Source organism: Populus nigra, chromosome 8, assembly GCF_951802175.1.
Source record: "Populus nigra chromosome 8, ddPopNigr1.1, whole genome shotgun sequence".
Lineage (NCBI taxonomy): Eukaryota > Viridiplantae > Streptophyta > Magnoliopsida > Malpighiales > Salicaceae > Populus > Populus nigra.
The window spans coordinates 7,966,225-7,978,710 of NC_084859.1; the positions used below are offsets into that span (position 1 = coordinate 7,966,225).

Consider the following 12,486-nt stretch of genomic DNA (forward strand, 5'->3'; position numbering starts at 1 on the left):
ATTTTATCTTTGTTTTTTTATTTTTTATCTTGTCTTTTCTGTTTTTATTATTCCTCTCTTTTTTATCTCGAAACAATAACTAAAAGTCATCTAAGTGTCTTGATTTTAAGGTAAATATTTTTTTTCTTCAAAATAACACCTAGTATGGTTTGTTCCGTCCATGATAATTATACTTCAACCGTTTGTCCACGTCCTTTGTTATTCATAAAGAACTTTAATGTATGTATAGTAATTACTTAAGAAAACAGTCAAGGGACTAAAAGTATTAACAATATGTTTGAAACCAATTTATATGTGAAATTGGATTCAATGAATGTATTATAATTCTTATATTTTGAATAAAATATTAAATTATAGAATTTAATTCGATTATACTGCTTGGAATACTTGTGGAAATGAATTGAATTAACATTCTTGACTATTTTATTATTAATTAAAAAAAACGTTTCTTTTTGTTAAATTTGAAATATATACATTGCTTGAATTTACAGTGGAAAAAGGAGGAAGATAGATATTTGCTAATAAATAGATTCCATTAATATAAGGAAAGTACGATACCATACAAGTTTAAACCATAGATGTTTATATAATGGAATAATGGATACAAAGTAAATAAAACCACGTGAGAGTTATTAAAATAGCACTCAAAATTTAATTCTCAGAAACTAGGATGCAAGAAGCAAGACAAACAAGCTCCGAGGACATTTGCTAGTGCAGTTTCATTGCAGATGTTTTGAGAAACGATACCGGATTTGCAAAGGCTGCCAAATAAATGAAGTCTGGTATAAAAGTGTGGTCTCCCATGACAAATACTTTGATCAAGGATTTTTTTTTTTTTTTTTGAGTGCTTGTGTGCAGAAGTATCACTAAGATAAAAATAGAAATAGAAATAATTGTAATTTTAAAGGGTGTGACTTAATTAATCATGTTTTAATTGTAATTTTAAAGGGTGTAACTTAATTAATCATGTTTTAAATTTGTTTTCTAGAGATCATCAGTTCGAGTCCCATAAATTTTAGGGTTACTAGAGGCTTACATGATTGTTAATTTCAGGTACTGTTGGATTAATCGAGATGCGCACAAACTAACCCAGACATCCACGTTAATAATAATAAAAAAAACAATTACTGTCTCATAACAGCACATATAAAAGTTAGGTCACTTCCTCCCTTCCTGTATTCTTGGACCAAAGTTTGTTTTTGTCGAAGAAGAAAGAGTTGTAAAAATAGAGACCTAAGTTAGGGTTTTCAGAAGGAAATAAAGAGGGGATGTTATTAAAAAATATTTTTTAATGTAAATTAGGATTGAATTCCTTGAGCAAAGCAGAGGGGTTTTTTATTGATTTGTTTATTTTTTATAAATTGAATTTCATTTGAAATTCAAATCAATATCAACAAAAGAATTCCAAATACATAGATTAAATTAACCTTATTAATTGAATTTAATTTCAAGGATTCCAAATTAACTTATAAGAGATCAAAAAAGCTACTTTCGACTTAAATAATCGAGGCTTGAAAAGAAAGACTACAAATGAACAAGAAAGGAGGACTTGGTAAAATCAGAAATGACAATGGATACGTGTAAGTTGGATTTGAACACTATCCATTCCCATACCTGAGTATAAAATTACTATTCATAGGGCCATATCCAATTCATTACCCGGTACATATTTTCTAACATAGTCAGCAAGAAGAAAGTAATCATAAATTCATAATGCAATTAAAATATGGCCACGGGCTCATATTTATTTTATAAATTCAACCCAGTTCTAGACTCGAGTTGGATCTCAGGTTGACCTACCAAGCAGCCCGAGCCAACTGAATTTTAAAAATATGGGTTTTTCCCCTCTTGTATCTTCTTGAACTAGTTATTGTCACCTTTAGTATCATCACAACTTGGCAATGCTTGCTTCATGCCATCCAGCCAGTGACACCACCAGCCAAGGCCAGCCCATGGTGGTTTGATTGATCTTGATCATTAATGCGAGGTCAGGGGCCTTTACTCTGTAACTATTATTCTTGAGGATTGTAACTAGAAATATTTGTTGCTTCATTAGCCGTTTGCATTCCCAAGAGTAAATAGGACTGTGGCAAGCTTGCAGGCTATTTGATGTTCAGTCACATGAGAAATTCTTGGACTTGTGATTTTTATTTTTCTTGGACTTGTGATCTAATCTAAGGTGGATGATAGAAGAGTTTTCCCCCGATTATTTCAATTGTAAGATATGGAAGTTCAAGCACCAAATATTTTATTTAGATTATCTTTCAATTCAATGCTATACAGCTGGATATGAAGATGAATCTAGTTCCTTTACGGTTTACCTTATATTTTGTTTTGTGTTTGACTCGGTTAAAATATGGTTTTTGCTTACGTTACAATTTGGTCTTAAAATAGAAAGAAAAATCTTTGAAGAATATTTTTTTTTCATAGTTTTTTTTTTAAAAAATAATTCATTCTTCGATATTGAATTTATTGGATATTAAATTTCATAAATTATAGTAATAAATAATGACATGACAAGCTCTTTTTTATTTAAATCCTCAAAAGTTTTTACTTTATTTTATTTTATTAATTTTAAACTTCGTTTTTTTAATTCAATCCTCTAACATTGAGTTTGTTGGATATTGAGCTTTATAATTTATTTCAACTTATTTTCTATGGAGTTATCTAGATTTCACCATTTAGATCATGAGTTTTGTGGGTTAGTCGTGTTAACCCAAGTTATTTTTTACATTTTTAATTAATTTTTATCTCAACCTTATCTTTCAACATTAGATTGATTGAGATTTGAGCTACGTAATTGTCTTTTGATTTTTTTATAAGGTTATCACGGTCTCATGACCTGGTACACAAGTTTGGTGGGTTAGCTAGGTTGACTCAGATTTTTGTTCTTTTCTTAGTTGATTTTTTTTTATTTTATCCCTCAACATTGGATTGATCAGGAATTGTATTTTATATATTTTTTTAATTTTCTTTCTATGAAGTTATCCTGATCTCTTAACCTGGGTGTGGCAAATTAACTTGGATTAACTTGGGTCATTTTTTATTTTTTTTAATTTAGCCCTTCAACATTTGGTTAATTGGGGGTTGAGTTTCATAAATTTTCTTATTTGATTTATATGAGATTATCACGGTTTTATAACTTGTGTTGAGTTTTTTGTTCTCTTTTTAGTTTTTTTTTTCAATTTCATCCTTATTGGTGTGTTTGGGAATTAAGTTTCATAATTTGTTTTAGTTCGTATTTTATAGATTATCCTTATCTCATGACCCGGGTTACAAATTTCAGTTTTTTTTTGAACAAAAATTGAAACCCAATCGATTGGCTTAGTTTTTTTTGGTTTGGCTCAGTTATTAATTTCAGTTCGGTTCGGTTTTTTTGTTTCAGACTTATGAAACAGAAACCGAACCGGTCAGTTTTTTAAAATATTCCAATCGGTTTTTTTCACGGTTCGGTTTTTTTAGTTATTTTTTTCAGTTTCTCGATTTAATCGATTTTTCGGGTTTTTTGTTCACCCTAAACTCAAATTGACTTGGCTTATTTTTTAAATTGAATTTTATTTTCAATTTCATCATTCGATTTTAGGTTGATTGAGAACTGAGTTTAATAAATAAATAAATAAATATTTTTTTATATAGAGTTATCAGGATCTCATGACTTGGGTATCAGATTTGGCAGATAAACTCGAGTTGATACTAATTGATATAATGTGTTGTCATTTTAATATTTAAAAATAGATATCTTCTTAAATTATTTTTAGTCAAACTATATTTTTATTGATCGTGCAAGTTATTTTTAAACTTGTAAAATCGACTAGGTTATATCATGTCAATCTCTATATAGTTTAATTTTTTTATGTTAAAAAACATATTAACAATATATTAATATTTTTTTACACCAAAAAAAATATTTGATCCAAACTATAGTATAGCACAAATAATTATTTAGTTAAAAATCTATAATAATGTTTATATATGTGGCATGTAATCTGCCAACACTCTGAATAGTTGGAACAAGAAACAAATAATAAAGGAATTTAATTAGGTGCTTGGTCAAGACCACAATTTTTTTTAAAAAAATCAATATTGAAATCTGGACCACCAAATTTTGCATAATAATATGGTAAGCCTGCCGACACATTCCCGAACCTAAGGTTATGTCTTAGGCTCCTATCCAAGCCTAGTTTGACATGCACAGCCTACACATTGGTTGTTGATAAGGAAATTACCTATAAGGCTATAACGTTGTTTCATGCAGTGGGACATAGACAGGTAGATAACAGGGAGAACTGAAAGAGAACAAAACTTGTGGCTTTTGTCACTCTAGCTATAAAGTATAAACAGCTGTTGTGCCTTTAAAATCTGTGTATCAAAGACACTGTTAATTTTACAATGCTTTCCGCAAAATCTGAATCTGATATTGCTAGTTTAGCTCCATCATCACCTTCAAGGTCTCCAAAACGTCCTGTGTATTATGTACAAAGCCCTTCAAGGGACTCGCATGATGGAGACAAGTTATCTTCAATGCAACCGAGTCCAATGGAATCACCTTCACACCCTTCTTCTGGTCGCCACTCAAGGAACTCGTCGGCTAGTAGGTTTTCAGGGATATTTAGGTCCTCTTCAGGGAAGAAAAGTAGTAGCAGGAAAGGAAATGATGATAAAGAATGGAATGATAAAGGGTGGCCTGAATGTAATGTGATCATGGAAGAAGGGAACTATGATGATGAGGATAAAGCGTTTACCAGGAGGTCTCAGGCCTTGATTGCTCTGTTAAGTTTTGTGTTTTTGTTTACCGTTTTTTGCTTGATCATATGGGGTGCTAGCAGGCCTTACAAAGCAGAGATTATGGTCAAGGTATGCCAACTTTTAGTTTCACATTCTCTTTTAGCAGCCAATGGTTGATTCTCTGGAAATGGTTAATAGTAGAACGAATGTACTTGAAGCCCTTTCTATTTGTCAAGAGACCCAAATCCATGTTCCATAGCATTGGATCTACTATCTTCCATGTCAAGCAATGTTTTTATCACTCAAGTTACAGTATATTTTTGCTCCCTTTTCTCAACAATGAGATGTTATTATGCATGATTACTACCTGAAGATATTTTTCCTTTTTGCATAGTTAGATACCACCCAGTTCCATGCGGTTTTCTTCTTATCGAACCCCACGAACCTGTGATTTTTCAATCTAAAGTGCACCGTTTATTTTTGCTCTAGTTCATGTCTTTGCCTTTTTTTTTCACATTGTTATTCTGTCTGGACAATGAAAGATGTTAATGTGCAAGGCCATCTTTCTGAATAACTAGGATTTGGAACTCCGCGCAAATAAACCTGAGAAGTTGAATCAGCCAGCTGAATTCTGTGATCTAAAAGATCATCCGAAGTTATTGTGCCACTCTAATTGAATTTAAATTCTTCACCTGGGGCTGGATTTGCTGAGAATCATCACCCAGCTTTCAAATAGCCATGTGGTTGTATCAGATTCTGACGCAGCGCATGATTTGGGTGCTTCCTCCAATGAAAGATAATCATTGCATTTGAAGCCTCATTAACATTGTTATGAACCTCGGATTGTCACAAACATATCTTTAATGCATTATAAATTAAGCCGTTTAGCACGTCAATCGCAAGCTAATCATATGTAGTTCTTAAGCTAACATTTGAAATTGTTTTCTAATGGAAAATGTGTTTCTTGCAGAGCTTGGCAGTCAATAATTTTTATGTTGGAGAAGGTTCCGACTCCTCTGGTGTTCCTACGAAGATGCTTACATTGAATGGTTCATTGAGAATGGGTGTTTATAACCCTGCTACATTATTTGGCATTCAGGTCAGCTCCACACCGATCAATCTTGTATACTCAGAGATCCCTGTTGCAACTGGCCAGGTACAATCCTTTCCATTACCATGTAATAATATTTAAACCAATGTCATTAAGAGTTCGTTGGATTCTGATTAGACCCTTCAAATCCAAGAAGCGAAAGCCCTCGGTTTTCTAATCCTGACCCGTTAATGCTGCAGTTGAAGAAATACTATCAGCCTAGAAAGAGTCGCAGAACTGTATCAATGATCGTTGAAGGAAATAAGGTTCCCCTGTATGGAGCTGGATCAAGCCTGACAGTTGCGCAAACTGGTATTGTAATTCCATTGACACTGAAATTTGAAATCCTGTCACGAGGCAATGTGGTAGGAAAGCTGGTCAGGACAAAGCATCGAAGACAAATCTCCTGCCCCTTGGTCATTGATTCTAGCAGCCCTAAACCTATTAAGTTCAAGAAAAATACTTGCACCTATGATTGAGATCCTTCTGGTTGCTGTAAAATATGACCGATATTGCCTTCATGGCATCACTCTATATGAATACAGCATCTTGAGTTGCTGTGCTTCCATGAATTTCATTTTAATGAAGAGAGAAGAAATCAATTCACATGAAATTTTCTTTTTTCAATTTCGGCTTGCTGATCACTTTTGTAAGATCATGGAAATAAATGTATATTTGTATGAATGTATGCATGCTGTACGTAAGACTTGAAAGTGATAAATATATGAAAAGATTGCATGAATATCACTTATGTAGGTATTGAATGTAAATGTTTACATTAACTAGACGTAAGCTTGCATGAAAATAAAGACAAGAATGTTGATGATTATATTAGTTATGTATAGAAATTACTAAAAATTGGTTTAACTAATTTACCTAAAATGCACAAACATAAAAATGCACAATAACTTCATAAATTTAAATATTTAAATTACAATTTTATAACAAAGTATACATAAGAGATAAATATATAATATTTTTAACATAATGTTAAGTATATTTACTTGTTAAAATATTTAAAAAGAAAAATAAATTACGTTGTTATTAAAGATTGTATTTTTTGTAATTTTATTGCTATGTCTCATGGTGTAAATAAATTGATTGCAATAGACCTTTTAGGATTTCAACAACATTGTATTAATTAGTTGAACTACTGAATAATATCCATGAACTAAAAAAATTAACTTAAAAATTTCTCTACAAAATACCTCAACTTAAGCTCTAGAATGAATGTAGAAAAAACAAAGCCGAAAAGCTAGGAAAAACAAAGGAGATAAGGCTACTAGTTGGTGTATATGATATCTCTTCTTCTTTTTATATTATTTTTTGAAATCAAAACTAATCTAGAATTAATTCTAGTAATTAATAAAATTAACTTCTGTCATTTTATCTTAATTACAATCAATAAAAATAAAAATAAAAAACTTGACAATTTTTTGCTTAAAACTATACGTTTTTCCTTTGATAATAACCTATTAAAGAAGAGGAAGATTATTGACTAGAATGTTTATTCGACTAAATAAAAATGGACTAACAAAAAAAAGTTATAAGCCGAAAATTTATTTTAGAATCTAAAACTCTGGGCTTGGGCTCGAGCCGAACATGTGTGACTCGAACCCAAAACCTACTTCACCTAAAACCTCTTCACTTTAAAAGCTTTTGTGCCATGTAAATCTATTTATAATTTTTTAACTTTCTACTATATAAACTATAAAGAAATCTTGTATTCTTTTAATGTAGGATATAAAGTCTTGAATTTAACAATACATATCAAGCAAAGATTCTTTGAGATTAACTTTTCAATCACTCGATTTCTTCTCATCATATTAATATTTCATCTTAAAATATTTTTGTTGAAAAATAATTTTCAATAAAATTTTAAATTTACAGGTGATCAAACTCTATTTTTAACTTCAACTAAAAAATATCAATTGACCATATTTTAAAAAAAAATCTAACAACATAATCACTTGACAACAAGCACATTAGGGCTTTCCTTTCTTCCCAACTAAAAATCAACTAGATAGTTTGCTCGTGCTTCGCAGCAGGCCAGCCTGATTTTTTTTAAGCGTAAAAAATTGATGACAAAGCATTGTAAATGTATTTTAAAAAAGGAAAAAAATTAACAACTTCACATCATAGAAAGAGAATGGAAATAAATATCGATCATCAATCCCTGGGAATCCAAACAATGAAAGATAAAATCGGAGAAAAAAAATTAATGAACAAAAGAAATGTCAAAAATAATACCAGCAAACCCGAGTGATTAAAAAAAATTAAGATTATGGATTTAATGATGAAATCAAAAACAAATTAAATTTTGATAAAGGTCCCAAGAATAAAAATTTAAAACCAAAATATTAAGGGCTAAAACCTAAAATACCATCAAATGTTGAACTAAAGGGCCAAATTGAAATTTTTTAAGTCCACAACTTCACAAAAGAATTCAAAATAAAAATAAAAATCAAGTGAGCGAGGACCAGATTAAAAAAAAAACGATTGAAAAAATCAAAATATACCATTTGATGCTCAAAATGCTTGAGCTGATGGGTTGACTCGTGACCTGGGGGACCTAGAGCTTAGGCCGACCTGGGTCTCAAAAGCAATTGGAACAAAGCACGAAAAATATTTGATGCTTATATTTAATTAAAAAGCAAAAATCCTCATAAAAACACTAAATTGAACAAAATCTGGAAAAAAAAATCTCTAGGTAACACGAGTTTTTCTTGAAAATAAATGGAAAATCTCATAAGAATTGAAAAAAAAAGTAAGAAAATGTCTGAGGATTAAACAAAAAAAAAAAGCAAACAAAAGGGGAAAAACCTAGTAAATTTGGGTGAACTTTCTAAGTCCAGGTCAATCTTTTAAAATCACAAACCATTAAATTTCAAAGCTAAGCTCAACTAAAAAGCTTCATATAAAACAAATTCAATGTTGAAAGGTGAGATAAATTAATTTAATTTAAAATATTCTTGTTAAAAGAGCTAGATTTAACAAAGAGCACAAAAAACCAAAGCAATACCAAGCCAATTTAATGTTGAAAATGAAATAAATTAATTTAATCTAATTAAAAAAATTCTTTTGAAAGAGGTAGATCCAGCAAAGACCATAAAAAAACTTGAGGCAACCCATGTTTCTCTCAAAAAGTCAGAAAAGTCCACTCAAAAGTGGAAACAAATACTGGATGATCAAACAAAAAAACCCAAGCCAACTCAACTTAACTTTAATATTGCAACCTGAGACATGAGATAAAAATAATCTCACAAAAAAAATTAGAATAAATCACGAAGCTCAAGACCCAATAAATCCATGTCAAATGATGAAAATGAAAAACAAATAAGTTTTTAAAAAGAATTTTAAAAAATATCAAACTTAAACCGGGTTAATTATCGAAACTGGTAGTCCGGGTAATGATTGTAGAACACAAACATGAAAAAATAACAAAGTAAAATTCTCAAATATACAAAAATAAAAACAATGAGAACTAAATCATAAACAAAAACTAATTGAAAGAAAATAAATGGAGAAAAAGAGTAAAAAAAAGAGCAATAAAACAATGAGAACCAAAATTAGAAACAAAACAAAATTAAATTAAATTCTAAAGGATAAAATGAAAAAAAATAATGCAAAGGATAAAAAAAATAGCAATCAAAAGAAAGAGGACCAAATTGAAAACAATATTTCTATGAAATAAAATGCACAGGGATGAAATTAAAACAAAAAAAATTCAAGAAGCTTTAAAATCAAAACAAATAGAAATCAAAAGAATAAGAATCAAGTTTAAAATAAATACAAACCGAAGGATATATCTGAATTTTTAAAGGTCTAACACAAAAAGCAATGCATAGGAGAGAGAGAAAAAAAGAAGGAGAGGAAAAAAACTCAATCATCGCTGAACCGCCACTAACCAGGTAAACACATCACACCAATAACTACGTCATAACTTGACACTGCAGTCAGTACATTTTGGCCATTGTAATACGTCCCATGCGCCACCTATTTGGCAGGGGAATGATGATGTGTTAATTTATTAATATTTTAATAATTAGAATTACTAAAAAAATGCCCTTCATTGCTATGTTTAGATTTTTTTAAAGTCCAAAAGTTTTTAGCTTTTAAGGGGATCATCGTCTTTTAACTATGCAAATAAAATAGAAAATACATAAAAGCCCCTGGATAAAAGGCCTATTTTTTTAGCTTTCAAATGCAACGAAGTAATTTCATTGTATATAAAAAAATATATTTACTAAATTAACCCCAATCAATTGACAAATAACATTTTGATCCACTTAAAAATATAACTCTGCCCCTGAAGCCAAGGTAATTTTACAGTGCATTGAAGGACAAAATGGTTAATACATTGCTTGAATCCACAGTATTTCTACTCACATGCTATAGGAAAAAGCTGAGCCCTTTTAGTTTTTTTGTAATGATTTAGAATTGAGTCATTGGTAGTAGTTTTATATGGCACGTACAAATAAGCTCTTGCTGAAGTGTTTCCTCCCTATTAAGAATGAATTGGAAAGGAAATTGTTGTTATCTATTTTTGACAACACATAAAAAATATGTATAAACAATAAATAAAAAATACAAAAATACAAAAGGACATACATGAAGAAAGCCTAGATGATTGTTCAAGATTGGTAGTGGAGGACCAAGATGACAAATGAAAAAGTTGGAGGACTAAAATATATAAGATTGGGAAAATTGGCGACCAAATTTGTAATAACCCCGATTTTCTACATCCTTTTTCGTGATACATTGGAAATTTTCAGGTAATTGTTTTTTAGATATACAGGTTCCACCAAAATTTCTATCAAAAGCAGAGTCTCCTTTATACTGGAAGGTCTCAAGTTATCAACAAAATCACATTATACTTCCAATTTTAATTAACATTCCGATCCAATTATCCTCGATCTCAACCCAACTCATCATCATCAACACTACACATCTTATTCAATAACATCATATAATGTAATTCAAGTGAAAGATTCGATTTCAACTATAAACATGCATGGTTAAATAGGTACTTAGAGTTACACACATTAGATTAAAGTCATATATTCAAATTTAAGGATTAATATTACATTTCAAGTTTTAGGAGATAAGACTCTTAATTTACAAATAATTACATGGTCAAAAGCAAAAGGTAACTAAACCAATATCATTCCTGACGCGACTCTAATGGACCTGAAAATAAAAATTAATGTGTACACATAAATATAAAAAGGTAATAACAAACAATAACAATGATAGGTAATAATCTCCATAGAATTTCTTTTGAGACATAAAATTAGGTACAAACCTCTTTTAAAACATGCATTTTCCATCTATCATCAATATCAATCTAATATCATATCCCATTTGTTGAGAATAATTTCATCTTGAAAATCTCAACACAGCTCAACGATTTTCGAACACCATCTCATTATAAATCAATTCTCACTTTATAACAAGATATTCCTCTTTTGATATCAATAACTTATCTCATTCTTTTGGAATAACTAATCAACATTTTCCCTTTTAATTTCTAGAAGGAAATCGCCGACACTAATAAATCTCATTAGTATCATTAGCCTTCTAATATTGGGCTAGACTAGTCAATTACATTCACGTGCCGATATCAATACAACTGATTAGTATCATTAATTATTCCTTCCCCGAAATAGTTAATCAAATCTTATTCATATATGGTTTACCATCAAAGTTGTCAATGTAAGGAACCTTTGACATCATTAGCCTCCTTACTTGGAGTAGTTAATCACACCAGAAATGGTTGTCGATACCAATGTGACTCGTTGATATCATTAACTATTCCCGACTCAAAATAGTTAATCAACTTATCTTTTTCACTAAACCAGGAGTAACCATGTTGATGTTAGTAATCTTTACTAACATCATTAGTCACTCAATTTCTCAAGATCGACTAATCAATTTAAAAAATACCAACACCGATGAACCCTCATTGATACCATGAGCAATCCAAACCCGGATAGCTAATCAATATCATCTGAAATGCCGGTATCAATGAAACCTTATTGATACCATTAACTATCCAAACCTGGATATCTAATCAATGTCACATGAAATTCTAGTACCAATGAAACCTCATTGATACCATTAGCTATCCAAACCCGGATACGTTTGAAATGCTGGTACCAATAAAACCTCATTGATACCATTAGCTATTCAAACCCAGATAGCTAATCAATGTCATATGAAATGCCGGTACCAATGAAACCTCATTGATACCATTAGGTATCCAAATCTAGATAGTTAATCAATGTCATCTGAAATGCTGGTACCAATGAAACCTCATTGATATCATTAACTATCCAAACCTCATATGTATTGTAACCATGGTTGCTAAGTATCATTCACAACAAACTTAGTTATCGACATTACGATCACTAAGCATCATTCACATAACCTTGGTCATCCTCATCATAGTGTCAAGTATCATTGTAATATATCCTTAGCCACCAACACTATGGTAACCAATTATCTATCATTTCCCTCTTAATCTCGAAGTCATTGTGTATACCCAATCCATATTGAGGTATGTAAGATAGTTACATTATTCCAAGGTTATCATGACAAATTCGATGTCTATCAATATAAGGTAATTGTATTTATCCTAATAAAAAAAATTAATTCAATACATAACAATG

The 12,486-nt window shown here is 30.5% G+C and overlaps 1 protein-coding gene across 1 annotated transcript; it reads left to right on the plus strand.

Annotated features, from left to right (window-relative positions):
* Positions 1–4,299: 4,299 nt before the first annotated feature.
* LOC133701049 (uncharacterized) lies at positions 4,300–6,428 on the plus strand. The gene is made up of 3 exons (XM_062124822.1): positions 4,300–4,854; positions 5,696–5,881; positions 6,016–6,428. The coding sequence occupies exons 1-3, from the start codon at positions 4,390–4,392 to the stop codon at positions 6,292–6,294; spliced, it is 930 nt and encodes a 309-aa protein (XP_061980806.1). The 5' UTR covers positions 4,300–4,389; the 3' UTR covers positions 6,295–6,428.
* Positions 6,429–12,486: the final 6,058 nt, after the last annotated feature.